The sequence below is a fragment of the Solanum dulcamara genome, chromosome 4 (assembly GCF_947179165.1).
Source record: "Solanum dulcamara chromosome 4, daSolDulc1.2, whole genome shotgun sequence".
Lineage (NCBI taxonomy): Eukaryota > Viridiplantae > Streptophyta > Magnoliopsida > Solanales > Solanaceae > Solanum > Solanum dulcamara.
Genome location: NC_077240.1, coordinates 5,930,998 through 5,949,964, shown reverse-complemented (window position 1 = coordinate 5,949,964; position 18,967 = coordinate 5,930,998). Strand labels below are relative to the sequence as shown.

At 35.6% G+C, this 18,967-nt stretch overlaps 2 protein-coding genes and 1 long non-coding RNA gene across 3 annotated transcripts; 1 reads left to right on the top strand and 2 right to left on the bottom strand.

The window, feature by feature from the left end:
- Positions 1-2,416: 2,416 nt before the first annotated feature.
- Positions 2,417-4,338, bottom strand: LOC129885756 (metacaspase-3-like). The gene is made up of 5 exons (XM_055960162.1): positions 3,915-4,338; positions 3,502-3,832; positions 3,290-3,404; positions 2,910-3,068; positions 2,417-2,827 (listed from the first exon to the last, which is right to left on the bottom strand). The coding sequence occupies exons 1-5, from the start codon at positions 4,336-4,338 to the stop codon at positions 2,768-2,770; spliced, it is 1,089 nt and encodes a 362-aa protein (XP_055816137.1). The 3' UTR covers positions 2,417-2,767.
- LOC129885757 (uncharacterized) lies at positions 4,111-4,568 on the top strand. The gene is made up of 2 exons (XR_008766122.1): positions 4,111-4,200; positions 4,284-4,568. It is a non-coding gene; the product is annotated as an uncharacterized LOC129885757 (long non-coding RNA).
- A 10,326-nt stretch (positions 4,569-14,894) lies between these two features.
- Positions 14,895-18,116, bottom strand: LOC129884574 (metacaspase-1-like). The gene is made up of 5 exons (XM_055958862.1): positions 17,063-18,116; positions 16,373-16,691; positions 15,904-16,015; positions 15,634-15,810; positions 14,895-15,163 (listed from the first exon to the last, which is right to left on the bottom strand). Exons 1-5 carry the CDS (start codon positions 17,463-17,465, stop codon positions 15,107-15,109), a joined length of 1,068 nt encoding a protein of 355 aa, XP_055814837.1. The 5' UTR covers positions 17,466-18,116; the 3' UTR covers positions 14,895-15,106.
- Positions 18,117-18,967: the final 851 nt, after the last annotated feature.

Below are 18,967 nucleotides of genomic sequence, written 5' to 3'. Positions count from 1 at the left end.
AGTGACTAATATTTCTTGACTTTTTTTAAAAATATTCTGCGATGTATTAGACATAATTGATTTGCTTTATCTTTCGTAAATTATTATTTTTATGACAGTGGAATAAACTAAAAGTTAGATGATCATATGATTAAATTAACCTCATATCAATATCATAAAAGTTGGCAATTAAGCACTTACAAAATAGATCCAATTGTAAAACTATTTATCTAAATTGAATTCAACTCAAACTATATCCTTAATAATAGATTCATGTGTAAATTATTTACCCTCTTAACCAACTTTCTTCCTTTTAATTTTGAACTCTTTTTTAAGAAATAAAAATAAAATAATTAAAAGAAAATTATTAAAATCACAATATTATTTATTAAACTCAAAATTAGTAAATATATTCTTTGTGATACTTGGTCGGTATATTGATACCATATCCATATCATATAAAATTGAGTTTAATCCTCTGTAATAATCCATTGGTATATTGATACCTTAAAAATGAATTTATGTCATTTTAAAATAAAAAGAAGTATGAAAGTAATGAGACATTTAAGGATTGCTGATGTAGGCGTGAATTTAAATAAATCTATGTTATTTTAAAATAAAAAATGGTATGAAAGTAATAGGTATTTAAGGTATAAGTGTTATTTTCCCATTAATTAACACATGTATTTAGGGGGAAAATGATTTTATATGTCAAATCAGCAAAAACTTTATTCTCTTTCTGTTGTGGATTGGTGATGGAGGAAACAAAACAGAATCATTTATTTGCGCCTTTCGGCATGATATATTCATCTTGTCTTCTGAAGGTATGATTGTTTTTCACGATTCTCTTAGAAAATTGAGAAATTTCTTTAATTTTCCTGTGTACTTTATCCATCCGAATGCATTGTATGGGAAATTCACTGCCTTTTTAACTAGTCAAGGAATCTTATTAGTGTTTCGTGAAGAATTACTCAATATTTTCCAGAATCCGAATTTCGCTACACAATTTATATATAGCACGTTGCCTGAGGAATTGTTAAATTAAGACAGAATAATTTTTTTAGTGATCTTGTTTCGTCTTTGGTTGTAGAAAATTACTATTGGCAGATCTGTGGTCTGCATCTAAGTAAAAATTAGGCACAAGGTGTAAACTTGTGGTTAATGAAGTGAGTTTAATATCTCAAGTTCAAATACCAGCAAAGACAAAAACATTAAATGGTATCTTTCCATTTGTCCTAGCCTCAGTAGACAGTTACTTGGTACTGTTGTTGATGAGAGTTATCCAGTGGAATCAGTCAGGTGCAATCAAAGTTTAGCCACCATTTCAAACGTAATTAGAAAATAGCAACCTTTTAATGCGATAATAATGTCTAAACAAAAATATCCCTTGCAAAAACACTCAGTGTTGAACTTCGACACTTCGACAAGTAGAATATACTGGAATTAGGAAAGTTCATGGAATTTGAAACGCCTGGAACAATTCTTGGAGTTTGAACTTAGAAAGGATCAAACTGATGTAATGGCTTCCTTTGCTATGTCGATCAAGCAATGGTACAGAGTACACACACTTTGGTCTTGAGCATTACTGAAAGGGCTGAGCTTGAAATAGTATAAGAGTAGATGATAGAGACGTTAGAAAAGAAGAGGAACAAGAAAAGGTGCTGTCCCTTTGGCTCCATTATTTCACCTATTGCCCGTCTTCTGACTGGTTGAACCTCCCGATTGCTACACTTGTTGGTGCACATCTTCTCTTAAGCTCTTTCTTCACTGAATTTTCTGCAGAAACCCTTTGGTTAGATTGATTCTAAATACTTGGAGTCCCATCTTTTTGGCAAAGAAAGGGTCACTAATGAGAAGCTGCAGATTTTTTTTATTGCTGTGTTAATTCCTCTATCCGGTCCATCAATTTCCGGGATGTAGGAATTGCTCTTAGCAGGATTTGCCTATGAAGGTCCAAAGAAAGATGTGTATCAGTTAGCTACATCTTGTAATTATTCTTCCTTTAGTTCAATTTATATGTCGAAGGCATGCTTAAGATGTATATCCATGTTTGATAGTGTTTATAAAGAGCTTATATTTACAGCAAAATTGAGTAGATTAGTTTTCTTGAACTAGTTTTGCTCTAGGCACTCTATCAGGTAACTGTTGGAGTGCCCATTCAATTTAATCTTGTTGTACAGAAATGAGACATTTATGTATATTAGCAGAAATAAAATCAGGCATTGTGCGATATAATAGGGGTAGTGCTGCAATATCTTCTTTTGAGTTTTGACAGATAACATGGTTCTATTATCGATGTACAAGAAAAACATTCATTTCTGGTTTATCTGTCAGTTTTAAGTGTGAAGTGCGCTGCAAATTTATCTGATTGTACAAATACATCGTCGACAATAAAATAGGCTGCTGATATGCGAAAAAATCGCACTGCACATCTTCAATAGAGTGATTTTGACAGATTCTTGTGATATGGTTTAATTTGCGTTATAGATGGACATGGAAAGAGAAACAAATTCATGACATAAAGGATGTGAACACATGTAGCTGTAGACGAGCTGTTCTGAGCAAATTTCCATCTGGACGTTTATTCAGTGTTACTATTAAAGTTTTACATAACGAAAATATATGATCAAGATTCACGCCAGAACAATACTATATGAGTGAATCTACACGCGATGGTAAAAGGAAGTGTTGAATTTATTACAACAAGATATAAGTGTTGAAATTTATTAGTACAGCAAGATTATGCAAGGGAAGTCGTACTCAGGCTTGAGTTGTATACTTTAAGTTCCTATATAGCCACCATCTTCGAGTGAATATCAAACTGCTCAGACGAGGATAGTTGGGGCTCCTGGGAAAGACCAATAAAATGCATTAGACAAGTACGTAGGATGATGATGCAATGAAATTTTTTGGTTCTCATAGAAGCGTACCTGAGTTTCATTTTCACCATTAATGCCTATGCCTTTCTGTGCTTCATGAATCTTATTCTGCATACTCATTAGTAAGCGTCCATAAGTCAATTTAGTCTCTTGCTCCAATGTTTGGATGAAACTATAAGTCAGAGCACCCATTGGAAAGCCTGTGAAAGCCTGCAGGAATCCAAGGTGCGACATTTTGATGATTGAAGGTGTTAGAAGTGAACGTAATCTATAATCTCTTGAAGTAAAAGACCTATACGAGCAATACAAACTAGTTATGATTATAGCTTAGTCGTGTTAGTACACTTTCAGTTTGGTGTCTTCCAGGAATCTTTTTAATTTATTTAGACATTTGAAACTCATTATAGGAATAATTATTTACAAATGCTAACCGTTGTATCTCCAGAATTTTGATGGTCGTCACAGGCACTGATAGAGATTGCTATTCCGCCATTGGTACCTTTGTATGATCTGATCCGATGGTCCTCCCACATAAAATATCCAGCCCTGTTTGAAAACATTTTGACATACCACTTTTACCATAGCTTAATATGATATTTTATTACATTAATCAAAGCGTCAAAAGTGTTAGTTTCTCAATAACCTGTTTATTCTGCACAAAAAGGGCAAATCTAGGAAAGTTCCACTGAAACATGTATCAATTATTCCATGAAGAATGGCTCCGCGGGGTAAGGGCCTTACAATGGTACTATTGATCTCATCATCTAGTATTCTCCCTTCTGTCTCAAAATCAACAGGGCATAATGATTCATCATGCCCATCAATCTCATCACCGTCATGGTCTCTTACTCGTGTGCCATGGCCAGAGTAGTGGAACACTAGTGAATCTCCTGGCTGACAACCATGAACAAGCCAACGTAAGGCTGATCTGATATTGGCCTTGGTTGGGTATTTGTATGGATCTTTCTCATTCTCTTCAAATTTTGTGTATTACATGTTAGATTAAGGCTAAAATAAACATTTATGTTCTAGTCGTAGGCGATCAATCATACATACCAGTAAGGACAATCACTGATGCATTTGGGAACCCCAACTTCTCAACCAGAAAATATCTCATTGATAAAACATCATTAATGCTTCCCTTAAGACTCTTCGGATGGCCACGGTAGGTAATTCCGCACAGAACTGCTCGTTTTCGTCCATGTACTGCAGGAGGTCGCATATTATTAATCTGTGGTGACATAGGGCGGTTGAATTGTTGGGGCTGGAAATTATTAGCATGTGGACTCAACCTTCCTGGCCTTGCTGGAAATCCTGGGCTTATATTGTTATTGGCATTGGGGTAATTAGCAAATCCGTAGTTTCTTGCTGGTTTGATTTGTGTAACAGATTGGCAACTTGGACAGCTAATTGTTTGTGCCCCAGGGGGAGCTGCTATCTTCATGCCGCACCACTGGCATTTGCATCTCCTGCTGTCCATTGTGTGAAGGCTAAAAGAGCAGAGTGATCAAAGTGAAGTTCCTCTTGTTTTGACTACTTCAGAGTTGAGATGATCAATCCAGATACATATGGGAGGGATATATATATATATATGGAACAAGTGGATGTATGATTTAAATTTTATGGGTGCGAATTTGTAAGTCTATGCCACAACCCTTTTGATTTGTAATAACTTGTACTTGTTTAGTGAATCTTTTAACACATATACAAGATTTGAGCTAAAGCTATTTGGTTCGGATAAACCCATAACTCTAACGCTATAATTGTCCTTGTATATGAATTTTTTTTACGACATTCAACTTTCAGTTAACGAAATTGAAATTTAATATTTTTCATATTCCCTTTTTTTATGTATATAAACATAACTGAGTTACTTTTTCATTTCAAAAATTAGTTTATGATTTTAGTGCAATAAACTAGTAAAGACTAGATGATCATGGTTGAATTAACCCCATATCAATATCTTTCAAAGTGGGCAATTAGGCACTTCAAATAGAATTAATACATGTGTCCCAGCTAAGTTTGAGGCAATTCGTATTGAGTTTCTTTCAAGGCAAACATTTTTCCCTCCTTTGACTTTTAAGCTGACTCGGGGATGTTTTCATAGATTCGATCTTGATTTACAATTATTGCTATCACATCAATTTGTTTTTTTTTTAAATCATTTTTTGGGATAAAGAATGAATAAGAATAAAAACAAATTGCTTCAAATAAAGATTTTTCTGATATCCTGTATCAATAAAAGTAAAGGGAAAAGGCATAAAAAAAATTTTAAAATTTGTGTCGAAAAGTCAGTTACACATTTAAACTATCGCGACGATCTACTACACACTTTTACTATTTAAAAGTGATTTTAATACCCCTGAGATGTGTAGCACCACTCTCACAATATATAGTGTATTACACTCACTGCCACATCAGCGCTATGTCAGCGCCATGTCAAAATTTATAATTTTTTATATTTTTTTTGTTTTCTTTTCTTTATTAATTAACTTTTTTTTGTTAAATATATTTTACACTAATTAATTTCTAATTAATTATTAAAATTCTCTAATAATTATTTCTTCCTTATCACTAAATTCCACCACTTCATCTCTCATTTGACCAAAAAAAAAATCATGTCCGACTACCTTCACTATCGATTCTTCTTCACCATAACTATATCACCTTCAATTCTTCCTCTTCTTCGCCCACCACCAAATATCACCACCATCATTTTCAGAATTCCAAATACAGAGCACTAGATTTTTATTTTTTACAAAAGAATCTTGATTTTCTCATCAACTTCATTCGATTAAAGTTCAATTCTTTATGAATTTTAGCTAGATTTGTTTTTTTTTGTTTTGAAAAAAATCAAGATTCAAAATGAATGATAAATGAAAAAAAGCAAAGTTTCCATTGAGTTTCCTCCGGCGATGGCGGTGGTGGCTAGAGGGAGGTTTTCCAATATTGTATTGTCGTCTCACACTTTGAGGTGATGAAAAAATAAAGAATTGTGATAAAAATAAAGAATGAAGAAGATGAGGATAATGGTGGGTGTGAAGAAGAAGAGACACGGAGGGTTGGGTGCAAGGAAGATTTTGATTTTTTATTTTTTTTTACTTTAATTTTTTATCTGACGCGTATGCTTTTATTTTTTATTTTTTTGCCACGTCAGTTTTAGGGGATAAATAAATTCACTTTTAAATAATAAAAATGTGTCGCTATGATAATTTAAACATGTAACTGACTTTTCAAAATAAGTTTGGGAAGCAATTTATGTTGTTTCCCTAAAAGTAATAGGAAAGATAAGGCAATATCCTTTACCCAATTCTTTGATGGGTCAAGTGGCTATCTCCTAGTGCTTTGTATATCAAATCAGCAAAAAGGCTTTATTCTCTTTTCATTTTCTTAATTGGGCATTATATAATTTCAGAATCATGAGATTTTCCATTTTCAGCAATGTACTTCACCCCTCTTTATCATACTCCTCAAATGTGTTACTATTGTAATCATTTACAATTTATTAAATATAAATTTGTAAAATGGTTTAATTTATATTAACAACAACAACAACAACAACAACCCAGTGAAATCCCACATCGTGGGGTCTGGGGAGGGTAGAGTGTACGCAGACCTGACTCCTACCAATGTATATTAAATTCAAGATATATTAGTCCAAATAAATATTTTGTATTAATAAAATTGGGTCAATTATTTAAGCCCAATAAATGTGGATTTAATTAAAAACTTAAATCCATTTATTTGGGCTATAAAGATGACCCTACTTTGTTAAGCCCAATATCATCTCATCCTAGAGGCCCATTTTCATGCCACGTGTCAAAGTTATGTGGCAATCTAAGTCAAATTAAATAAGCCACTAGAATTATGTCATGTGCCAAAGTTAGGTGGCAATCCAAGTCAAATTAAATAAGCCACTAAAATCATGCCACATGTCAAAGTTAGGTGGCAATCGAAGTCAAATTAGATAAGCCACTAAAATCATGTCACATGTCAAAGTTATGTGGCAATCTAAGTCAAACTAATGAGCCACTAGAACAATGTCACGTGTCTATGTGACATGTTCTGACCAATCAAATTAAAACTCTTCAACAAAGAAATCTGATTGGTCAGTTCAAACCAACCAATCAAATCACACCCTCATACCACTCCCTACAACTATAAATAGGGCTCCTCATTATTCTGAAAGGAGGGTTTTTTTGGAAGAACAAGAAGCAAGAAGAGAGCTCGTGGATCAAAAACCGCAAATTCTCTACAAAGCTACGAAGTTCAAGTAATCAAATTCAAGTTCATGTTCAAGATCAAGAACGAAGAAGAATATGAAGAAGATCAAGATCAAGTTACTTGTTCATATTTACTGTTCGTCATAACCATACAAGTGTTCGTGACGAATAATCCAAATCCAAATTTGAAGACGAAGATTCAAGATCAAGCTATTCAAGCCCTTGACTCTAAATCAAATTCAAGTTCAACGTGTTTCATATTATTTGAAGAATCAAAGGATTATCATAGAGATTGTAACCCGTACTATATTTTGAAATCAAATATTACACTTTGTTACTCCAATTTTCTGATCTTGATTATTTATTTTTCTCAACTCGAAAATTTGTTGTTTACAACTATATAGAATTTTGAAGTTTGCGAAGACAAATTCCAACTTGCTGGTTGCATCGGATGCTAATTTTTTGTGGGAATTGGCATTTCTAGTCAAAGAATCAAATTAGTGTGTCATTAATTACTAGTAAGTATTTTTGAGAATCCGAATTTTCCCCAACAATTGTTTAATTAAAAGAAATTCATCTTGTTTCGTCTTTGATCGTAGAAAATTAATATTGGAAGCAACTAGGAATATGAATCTGTCACCTCCATCTTATTCGATAATGCGAAAATAATATGCACTAGTTCGAGCATCCTTCTAGATGTATCGTATTCTCTTCATTTAATTAATCTTGAGATATACAAGAATCATTTTTGTCTTTTAATAACACATACTCAACATAAGATTGAGAGTTTGTTTTCGAAAAAGCTGGCTTAAGTTAAAAAATTGGCTTTTAACAAAAAAAAATAGTAATATTGTTTTGACCTCCAAATCAGTAAGTCCATAGATCTTTTTGTTCTGTTTGCAACGGTTTCTTAATTTTGGCAGAAGGCATAAAGAATTATAATGGCGGACAAAGTGCCAGAAAACTCAGGCCCAGCCGGTCTCGGGGTAAAGGCGAATGTACAACAGTCTTATCTCTTTTATTGGAGATTCGAAATGACTTCTAATGCATAAATTTGTTTATCCGGAAATCGGCGCAGTTGAATTTGTCACGAAGTCAAGAGCATGTGAATCGATCTAACTCTTGATTTGATTATTAAGTAAATAAATCCATTGTTAAATAAACTTATTAAGAACAACAAGATAAATAAATGAAACAATAAAATTCGGATGTTGTTGATTGTTAAAACACCATTGAAGGTGTTCAAGCACACTCTTCCAGAGATGAAGAGTGAGCTGAGAAGAGGAGAGAACTAAGAGACAGAAGCGTAGATAGAGAGAAAGAGAGAGAGAGAAATAGAAGAGTAAAGTTAGAGAGAGGAATATTGAAAATATCAGTATATTCAACTTCCTTATACTGTACATTTATATATTTATACTTGTACATGGAAGAGTATGAATATAGTTACTAACTAACTTCCTCTAACTGCTTCTTAACAGATTACTAACTACTTTTAGTTAGTCTAACTAACTCCTAAAAACCATTAGCTTGTCAACTAATCATTTAGTCAACACTCCCCCTCAAGCTTATGGTTTAAACAAATTCATGACTCCTAAGCCACTTAGGAGTGTTTGATGTTGTGCTTTGCCCAAGCTCTTTGTGAGCAGATCAGCCAGTTGATCTTCAGTGTGAGTGAACTCAATTTTCAGAACTCCTTGACAAATCTTTTCTCTTACAAAGTGACAGTCTATGTCTATGTGTTTGGTCCTTTCATGGAAAATTGGATTTGCTGCAATTTGTATTGCAGATTTGCTGTCACACATCATTCTAACAGAAAGATCAACTTGGATACCAAGTTCTCTGAACAAGCCAATCAACCAGGTTACCTCAGCTGCACAATTTGCCATACTCCTGAACTCAGCCTCAGCTGAGCTTCTGGAGACTGTCTCTTATTTCTTGGATTTCCAGGAGATGAGAGCCTCACCAAATTTAATTAAGTAACCTGTGACAGATCTCCTAGTTTCTAGACATGCACCCCAATCTGAGTCACAATAAGCAAGAAGTTGATTTGAAGAGACTGCTGGCATGAAGAGTCCAAGGCCTGGGGCATCTTTGATGTATCTTACCACTCTGAGTGCTGCAGCCATGTGTGATTCCTTGGGGAAATGCATATATTGACTTAACTTCTGTACTGAGAATGCTAGGTCAGGTCTGGTCATTGTAAGGTAGAGAAGTCTTCCAACTAGCCTTTGGTATCTGCCAGGATCCTTCAGCACAGGATCTGTGTGTTCTTCTTTGGGAGGAATACATTCATCAAACTTTACAGATGTGAGTTTCAGATTTTGTTCAAGTGTACCTGCAGGTTTAGCTCCCCCTAGACCAGCTTCAGCTATTAATTCCAAGGCATACTTTCTTTGAGACAAGTGTATACCTTGACAGGATCTGACAACTTCAATTCCTAGGAAGAACTTGAGTTCTCCTAGATCCTTCATCTTGAATTGTTTCTGCAGGTCTTTCCTTGTATTGTCTATAAGAGTTTGTCTGCTCCCAGTGATCAGAAGATCATCTACATAGACTAAAATAATAACTATGTCACCTTCATCTTGCTTAGTGAACAAGGAGTAGTCATAGTGACTCTGAGTAAATCCCAACTGCAGCAGTGCTTCTGTTAGCTTTAGGTTCCATTGTCTGGGAGCTTGTTTGAGGCCATAGAGTGACTTGTGGAGTTTGCAGACTTTACCCTTCTCTCCCTGTCTGGCAAACCCAGCAGGAATAGTCATGTAGACCTCCTCTAAGAGATCACCATTGAGGAAAGCATTATGAACATCCATTTGATGAATAAACCAGCTGTTAGCAGCAGCTAGAGCAATAACTGACCTGACAGTGACCATTTTTGCAATAGGGCTAAAAGTTTCACTGTAATCCAAACCTTCTTGTTGGCTGTACCCTTTTGCAACTAGTCTGGCCTTAAATCTTTCAACTTCACCTGAAGCCTTGTACTTGACCTTGTATACCCACTTGCAGCCAATGGGTGTCTTACCAGGAGGCAGGTCCACCACAGACCAGGTATGATTATCCTGCAAGGCAGAAATTTCAAGCTGCATAGCCTGAATCCACTAGGGATCTAGAGAAGCTTCAGAGTAGGATGAAGGTTCAGAGATGGCAGAGTAAGCAGCAAGAGTATGGACATAGGCTGGGGACAGATGAGCATAGGACAAGTGTGCAGAGATGGGGTATGAGGAGGAGGTGCTATGAGTGGCAGTGACAAAGTCCTGAAGCCACAGAGGAGGCTTAGTTTGTCTAGATGACTTCCTAGTGGGAAGAACATGGAGTGGAGAAGAAAGGTCTGTAGAGGGTGAAGGCACAGCAGGACAGACATTAGAGGAGATTGAAGGCATAAGAGGGGAGAGAGGAGGTGATGGAGAAGAGGGTTCAACAGAGTGTGGGGGAGCAGTGAGAACAGGAAAAAGTGGATTTGAGGAGGTGTGTAAATCTTTGAAAGGAAAGACATCTTCCTTGAACACTACATTTCTATTGACAAACAGTGATTTGGAATGCAGGTCATATAGAAGGTAGCCCTTTTGGGACATAGAGTACCCCATCATGACTGCAGGAATAGCTCTAGGGGCAAATTTGTCTGAAATATTTGGACAAGCAGCATAACACAGGCATCCAAAGGTTCTGATGTGAGTGAGTGAAGGAGGCTGTGAATGTAGCAATTCAAAAGGAGATTTGTAATGAAGTAGTTTGGAGGGTAGTATGTTGAGCAGATAGACAGCAGTTGTAACACACTCACCCCAAAATTTCAAGGGAATGCTGGCTTGAAACCTGAGAGCCCTGGCCATGTTCAAGATAGTTCTGTGTTTCCTTTCAGCAACACCATTTTGTTGGGGTGTATATGTACATGTACTCTGATGAAGAATCCCAAGGGTGGACAGTAGAGATTGGAATTCATGACTGAAGAATTCCCTGCCATTATCAGACCTAAAGGTCTTAACAGTGGTAGAAAAGAGATTGTGAACCAGTGAGAAGAACTTTCTCAGCACCACTATAGTGTCAGCTTTGGAGGTAATAAGAAACACCCAAGTATATCTTGAAAAATCATCTACTATAGTAACAAAATATTTCATTCCAGCATGAGTTGGTACTCTATAGGGACCCCATATATCACAATGAACAAGTTCAAACACAGACTTAGACACATTAGAACTAGTTGGGAATGTGAGTTTAGTTTGTTTAGCTAAAGGACAAACAGTGCAAGATAAATCCACAATTGTTTGTACAAGGTCAAGGCTTGTGGACTTCTTTATTATATCTATAGGTGCATGACCTAATCTTCTATGCCACAAAGACATGGACTCAATTTGACTTGATTGATGTGCTGAAGGAACAGGAACAGTTGTGACTGAATTGATGAAATCTTCCTTGAGGATGTAGAGACCTTGCTCTTCTCTACCAATACCCCTGACCAGTCCATTGGAGAGATCCTGAAAGATACAAAAATCAGGAAAGAATACAGCCATACAATGAAGTTCCTTAGTAAGCTGTTATACAGACAATAAGTTACACTTGAAGTCTGGAACAAATAGCACATTGCTGATACTTTGGTTTCCAAACACTTTTGTTTTCCCAGTGTGCGAGATGGATGTTACATTTCCAGTGGAAAGTTGTACTTCTCTCTTATCAGAGTTAGGCACAGGTTGAATTGTGTCCAGTGCATCAAGACTAGCAGTCATGTGATCTGTTTCTCCTGTATCAACTATCCATTCCATAGGTACATATTTGGATACTAAAGCAGACAAGATACTACCTGCAGAGGCTGCTTTGACTGAGTGCTCCCCTGCATTTTCAGTTCCTTTTGCTAGCATCTGCATGATCTGCTGGTACTGGCTTTGTGTGAAGAAGCCTGTTGGAGCTGGGAGATTTGAACTGGTAACATCAGGTTGGAAGGCCTCTGCTTGATTTGCATAGGAAGTAGCACCTTTATTCTTTGACTTCCAGCCTGCAGGATAACCTTTAACCTTGAAGCATTGTTCTTTGGTGTGTCCCCTGTATCCACACACTTCACACACCACCACAGCTTTCCGAGGCTTCTGTGGATGTGGCTTATATTGAGAGTCATAGTGTCCTCTATTTGGTTGAATACCTCCACCTCCTCCTCCTTGTTGATGTCCAAAGTTATCACTCCCTTGAGTATGAGTTTTCTGACTGAATAGGGCTGTGCTTTCAATAGTCCTATGATTGGAAGTGTCTGAACTTGCATTCATCAGATTTCTCTGACTCTCATGATCTAGGATGAGGGAGAAAGCTTTGTTTAGGTTAGGAGTGGGAGTCTGAAGTAGAATTTGACCTCTGGCAGCTGAGTAGGACTCATTCAGTCCCATTAGAAGCTGAAGTAGTCGTTGATACTTAAAATGTTCTTTGAATTTCCTGGACTCATCACACGAGCATCCTGGACACGGCATAATTGAGTCAAACTCATTCCATAGGCTCTTCAATATAGTATAATAGTCAGTTACTGACAAAACTCCTTGGTTTAGACTGTGAATTTCCTTATGAAGATGGAACACATGCACTCCATTGATCTTGTCAAACCTCTCCTTCAGGTCATACCACACTCTGTGGGCATCATCACTATACACAACACTACTGAGCAGTCCTGATCTTACAGCGTTCATGATCCATGACAGGACAACCGCATTGCACTTCTCCCAAATGTCAACATACTCAGGAGCAAACTTAGACTTAGGAAATCTACCATCCACAAACCCTAGCTTGCTCTTACCTCGAAGTCCAATACGCATGGATCTACTCCAGATTGCGTAATTTTCTGAACCTGTGAGTTGCAAGGAGATCAAGGAGCTTCCTGGAGTGTCGTTTGGTTGAAGATAGAGTGGATGGTTGTGGTCTATCACCGGAACTCTAAAGTGGTCTGTTTCAGCTACGAAGTTTATGTTTGGGTTGTTCATTTCTGAAGATCCAGCTTCAACCTCAGTTGTGACAGCCATGTTTCAACGCCTTGAGCTTTGATTTTCTTCTAAGTTGTGAATTGCAGATTCCACTGTTAGGCTTTGAATCTTGAGCAATTTAGTGTCGCAACACACCGTAGGCCACAGTATGGCTCTGATACCATGTTAAAACACCATTGAAGGTGTTCAAGCACACTCTTCCAGAGATGAAGAGTGAGCTGAGAAGAGGAGAGAACTGAGAGATAGAAGCGTAGATAGAGAGAAAGAGAGAGAGAGAGAAATAGAAGAGTAAAGTTAGAGAGAGGAATATTGAAAATATCAGTATATTCAGCTTCCTTATACTGTACATTTATATATTTATACTTGTACATGGAAGAGTATGAATACAGTTACTAACTAACTTCCTCTAACTGCTTCTTAACAGATTACTAACTACTTTTAGTTAGTCTAACTAACTCCTAACAACCATTAGCTTGTCAACTAATCATTTAGTCAACATTGATTTAGCTCAAGTTCCGAATATAGTTTGTTGTTGTTAGTTCCAAAATCGAGTGTCCGTATATATGTTCTTGAAAATAAAGGCATAGTATGTGAGGGAGAGAAAAACTCGGAGCACAAAAATATCAATATATTACTCGAAAATTCAACCCAGTGAATGAAATAACTATTTATAAAAAAAATGCATCACCCAATGAGAATCCTCCACCTGGAAATATTGTTAGGCCTTTCAACTGTCTCCTGCTGTTTGGTGGATTTTGTACGTTTCCATTTCCATCTTTTGACGCAATAGAAACTCTGGTGGTGAAGACATTCCCCACCTAGCTGACGTGTCTGTCCTTTTGTTGTTTTAACGCGTCGAGTTCCAGCGTTTTTCACCATTAGAATCAACCGGTTGAAGCAATTACGCCCGAATATATAATGATCAAGGAAGCTTTTCCCGATATCTCTATTCTGAATTCTTTTCCGGATTCACTCTCATGTTAGGTGTTCCTCTATCCTTAAGGACCACTGGTACATGACAATTTTCCCCAATACAAACACAGATGCTTTTGCTGCTCTTATCATTTTATCATAATTGATTTGGTTTGATTTTAAATTTTGAAAACTAATACTGTTTGATTTTGGTTTTATTAAAAATAAACTGCACAAAGAACCAAATCGAACCGAGAAATTATATATATATAAATTTCATAATTATTTATAAATTAAATATAAATATTTTATTAAATTTTAATTAACTAAAATCTTTAACTTTACCATTTTCTCAAGCCCAACACTTCAATTTTGGTATATAATTTTCTAGTACCCGTCCCCCGAGTAGTTCCTCAATTGTTGAGCTTGGGGGTTATCTTTTTTGTTAGAAAGATTTGATCTTTTGACCTTTGGTGTATAATGACTTTAGTATTGCTTAACTAAATCACTTTTTTCGTGTAATAATAACTCTAGTATTGCTTAATTGAATCCACAGTAGTTTTTCGGTGAATTGTTTCTGTATTAGGTGTTTGTGTCTATCAAGATGCGTGCCTTTAACAAATTTATTATTTGCAAACCGAAAAAATCCAAAAAAATTGAACCAAACCAAGCCGACGGTTATTTTTTTTGGTTTGGTTTGGTTTTAGAAATTTGAAAACCGATTAAATTGGTTTGATTTTAATTTTAAACAATAACCGATCCAAACCGAACCACAAACGCCCCTACATCCGAGTAGTGCAGTAATAAAAAGTTGCACAAGTAATTTTGTATATATGCTTATATATACAAAAGCTTATGATAAAAATTAGTTAAGACCCTGCTACGGACTTGGAAAGGACACCATCAGAACACAATTTCTTATATGAAAACTTTCAATTATTAACTCAGAGATGTAGATATAAATTATATAGTCAGAATGAGCATAGAAAAATGCCAAAGAGAGTATTTTTGATGCAATTCTTTGGATTGTCTTTTTAAGAAAGATAAACAAGGGTCAAACGAAATTGAAGCATTACAAGAGAAGTGTGAAACAAACAGCGCCCACGCCCTCATTTTATGATGGAACTGGAAACATCTACGTCCAAATCGTCTTTCTGCAGCAGATTTAGAGCTTGAACCTTATGTTAGTGTTGAAGTTTTCAGAAGATGATAACACTGGTTCCTACAAGGTTTAAATGTGATGATACAATATCATATCAGAAAAATAGATAAAAGCAAAATATCCAGTAAACCTTACAAATAATCAATTCTTATTGATGAGGCATATGCATATACTGTACTAAACTGCTAAATAACAACATTCTGAATTAACTCGGAAGATACAACACGAGTTTTTCCAATTTCTGGATATTTTCCTTAAATCCTGTGGATGAATGGTTATCTTCTAGAAATTATAGTTGAGAAGAGGTGCAGAACTAGTTTAACTTTTATATGCTAACAATGTAACTTTTTTGCCACTATCAAATCACCTGATAGTAACCTGGAAAATAAAGGTGAGTAACCTTCTCCTTGCATTGATTGTGTAAAAATTCTTTTAAATTGTCATATAAGTTACTAAATCATTAGAACAATAGCATTAGTTGATGCAGCATAAATTCGAGAATGAATATTTCAGGCTCGGAGATGAGTTACCTGGTCTATCTTGCGTTGGAGTACCTTCAACAGTGGACATCTAGCTTTGTTAACCTTTTCGATTGCTTTGTGAATATAATCAAGTAATCCTTGGTATGTTATATCCGGAATTTCCCAGATAGCTTTAATAAATGTGTAAGTCATGGCACCCATCATAGTTTTTTCAGCAGAGAAAGCCTGCATAATATTCATACAATAGTAGTTGAGGATAGGATATATAGATCAATCATATAAAGAACCGACCGAAGGATTGAAAAATAATAATCATACAGAGGTATCTGCAGCTAGTTGATTATCCTTGCAAGCACTGAAACCGATGGCCGTGCCACCATTCGTGCTCTTATTAACGCCGGATGGGGGTCTGTTATCAGTCCATTTATTCCTGTTAAAATTCAAATAACTGATTTAAGATTCTATTATTTAAAAGTGATTCTGAAGATGATACCGATTATCAGAATAATGATGAAACATCAGTTCATCTGAGCTTTTTAATTGATCGACTCTGTACACCATCAGTTTCTCTCATTTGTATTGTTTAAACTGATCATTAGCAAGAGGAAAAACTGAAATGTATAAGAATCATAGCTAAAAGTTGAGTAAAGAATGACTTATGCTAGTGTAAAATTTCTTATATTGTTAATGTAAACAAGTTAAATCCTATGTATTTTGACCAAGATTGAATAAACATATGAAACACCGATTGGAAACTAACAAGAACTTTTGGATGGTAAGAACATACTCTTTGTATACCCAAGGTAAGTCAAGAACAGTTCCACTATGACAAGAGTCAACGATAGCATGAAGTGTAACACCTGAAATCAGTGGTTTGACAAGAATATCATTGATGTCATTATCACTGATCATGCCGTTAGTCCTAAAGTCAAGAGGACAGATCGTTTCATCAAAACCATCTAGTTCATCATCGATAAAATCAGGTTGTCGTAAGCCATGTCCTGAGAAGTAGAACACCAACGAGTCACCTGATTTAAGGTCTTCCATCAACCACTTGAAAGCCTCCAAAATGTTTCTCCTAGTTGGAGGTTTATATGCCTCTTCTTCTGCAGGAGTTGTTTCATTCAAAAGTAAGGCACAAAAATTATTTCTTACTTAGGTGGATCAAAAATTTAAATTTAATGCGTTCAACCATTAGGTTCTTTCCACTGGTTCAAAATTTGATATATTTGTTAAGACTAGTGATTTTACATATATATATATGTGTGTGTGTGTTTTGTGTTGAAAATACTGGTTGAACCCATTGATATATATGTGTGTGTATAAAACTACTACAATCTCAACAAATATTAGATCCTAAATCCATAATTTCAAATGTACAACATGTCCAATATTAAGAACTTTAAAGATCAAACATACCAAATTTAAAATCATGAATTCGCCTATGATCATACTGTCAATAGAGAAACTGGAATACCTGCTAGAATGAGAATGGAGTCATCTGAAAAGTTAAATTTCCGAACAAGCAAGTCACTCATGCTGTGTACATCATGTAATGTTCCTCTAAGTCTGAATTTCTCCTTCTTGTAAGTCACCCCACAAAGAAGTGCGCGTTTCCCACTTGGTGGTGGCTTTGTGAAAATAAGAGACAAACGTGGACTAACGCTGGGAGAAGTAGATGGGCTGTTCTTTCTTGCACTGTCTCTCCTAAATTTATCTCTGAATCTTCTCAGTTTAGAACTGAATCTACCATGTTCTTGGACTGTCAATGACCTCTCACTATTGCCTAGAGGAATCAAATTGCCACACTCGCAACGATATAGTAGACTATGTGGTGGCAATGACAGTTGCTGTCGACATTTTTGACATGCCATAGACATTGCAAGGGGTATAAACTAGCCTCAGTAAGTAAAGTCAGCAGATCATAAGTAAGAACTGGGACAAGTTACTTCACTAAATGCACAACTTATTAAATGAATGTGAAATTGATTATTGTTCTTCTATCTAATTAATAATTAAAAGAAGGAACATATTCATAAACATTTATCAAAATGTGAACATGAGCTGTTCCATAAAACAAAAGTAAAGACACTTTCTAATTGCTTTTTTTTTTTGGTTGATTCTCAATTAAGCTTGTCCCTGTATTTCTATATCATTGAAATTCAATTGGCAATGCAATGTGTGAACTAGAAGAAGATGCCACTACAGAAGCAAGGGATGAAACTTTCCTTTTTCCATCTTCTTTTTGGAAAGTGAAGATTCTTATATAGATTGGCTTAGCACAATAGCATATTCTAAGACTTGCCTTGAAGTGAAAGAAAAAAACCAAGTTATCTTTAGACTTGATCTTTTTTGTCCTAGATTGGTCGATTAATTGGATCCAAGTACGAAGAAATTGATTGAAGTTGACATCCTTTGAGAAATTGATTTAAGTTTGACATCAGATTGAGCTCATGCTCGTACAACTAGCTCCTGTAAGATTGGACGGATGTCTATTTCCCCATGTTGTTTGAATGAATTCAGTTACATATAAAAGGAATAAAGTACTTTGTTCTGCTACATGTATAGATGAATTTCACTCTTTTCTCGTATTCTAGATATGCTTATGAATATTGGAAGGAATATTTTAGGGATTTAACGTGAAAAATGATAGGGTAGAACAAATGGTCAAAAAGGCAACTTTATTCTAGCTTATATCTAAAGCACAATTGTAAACATACTTTAATAACTTAATCCCTTAGCAAAATATAAAGCATTCCCAACAAAGCCCCTCCTCTTTTTGATCATCAAGATTCTGACAAGCTCAATGAGATTAATTTGCCAAATGCAAAGTGAGAGGGGAAGAGGGGTTATTATATTTGAATGACCATTACTGTGCCATTTAGTTTCGAACATTCACAATAACAAAATACTTTTCTTTCTTCTGCCCAAAAGGAGTTCAGAATAGAGTGTCATTGGAAAAGAGGAAAGGGTCTGTCTACAGCAAAATTTCTTACTTTTAATGTTCCTTTTACATTTATAAATGAAGGATAAAGAACAAGATGCTCATCTTCCCAAGTGGACTGAAATACTGTGTCACTTTTGCTTGTTCTGCTCATCTACATATAACTGTTCTCAAGTCTAAAAAATGGAAAACACAGAATTTAAGGCATCATCCAAGGATAACACAAAATAAAAAGTTACATTAAAAAATGGCATTGACTCATTACTTGGGAAACTTCACCAGAAAGCATGTTAGAGCAACCGTTCAAGGTGGCGAAAGTAAGCACAATCTAACATTCACAAGCTCGTGTCACAAGAAGATTAACATGTAAACAAACTGAGAAAACAAGTAGATAGTGTAAGACAACTGAGAAATGTGGTGGAATGATTCGAATCAAGC

Excerpts from the sequence above, each read along its gene's own strand:
- LOC129885756 (XM_055960162.1), bottom strand. The coding sequence starts at position 4,338 with ATGGACAGCAGGAGATGCAAATGCCAGTGGTGCGGCATGAAGATAGCA. Across the intron at positions 3,069-3,289 it reads AAAATTCTGGAGATACAACG|GCTTTCACAGGCTTTCCAAT; the intron begins GTTAGCATTTGT and ends GGATTCCTGCAG. Across the intron at positions 2,828-2,909 it reads ATGGTGAAAATGAAACTCAG|GAGCCCCAACTATCCTCGTC; the intron begins GTACGCTTCTAT and ends GGTCTTTCCCAG.
- LOC129884574 (XM_055958862.1), bottom strand. The coding sequence starts at position 17,465 with ATGTCTATGGCATGTCAAAAATGTCGACAGCAACTGTCATTGCCACCA. Across the intron at positions 16,016-16,372 it reads TTACCTTGGGTATACAAAGA|GAATAAATGGACTGATAACA; the intron begins GTATGTTCTTAC and ends GAATTTTAACAG. Across the intron at positions 15,811-15,903 it reads AACTAGCTGCAGATACCTCT|GCTTTCTCTGCTGAAAAAAC; the intron begins GTATGATTATTA and ends AATATTATGCAG.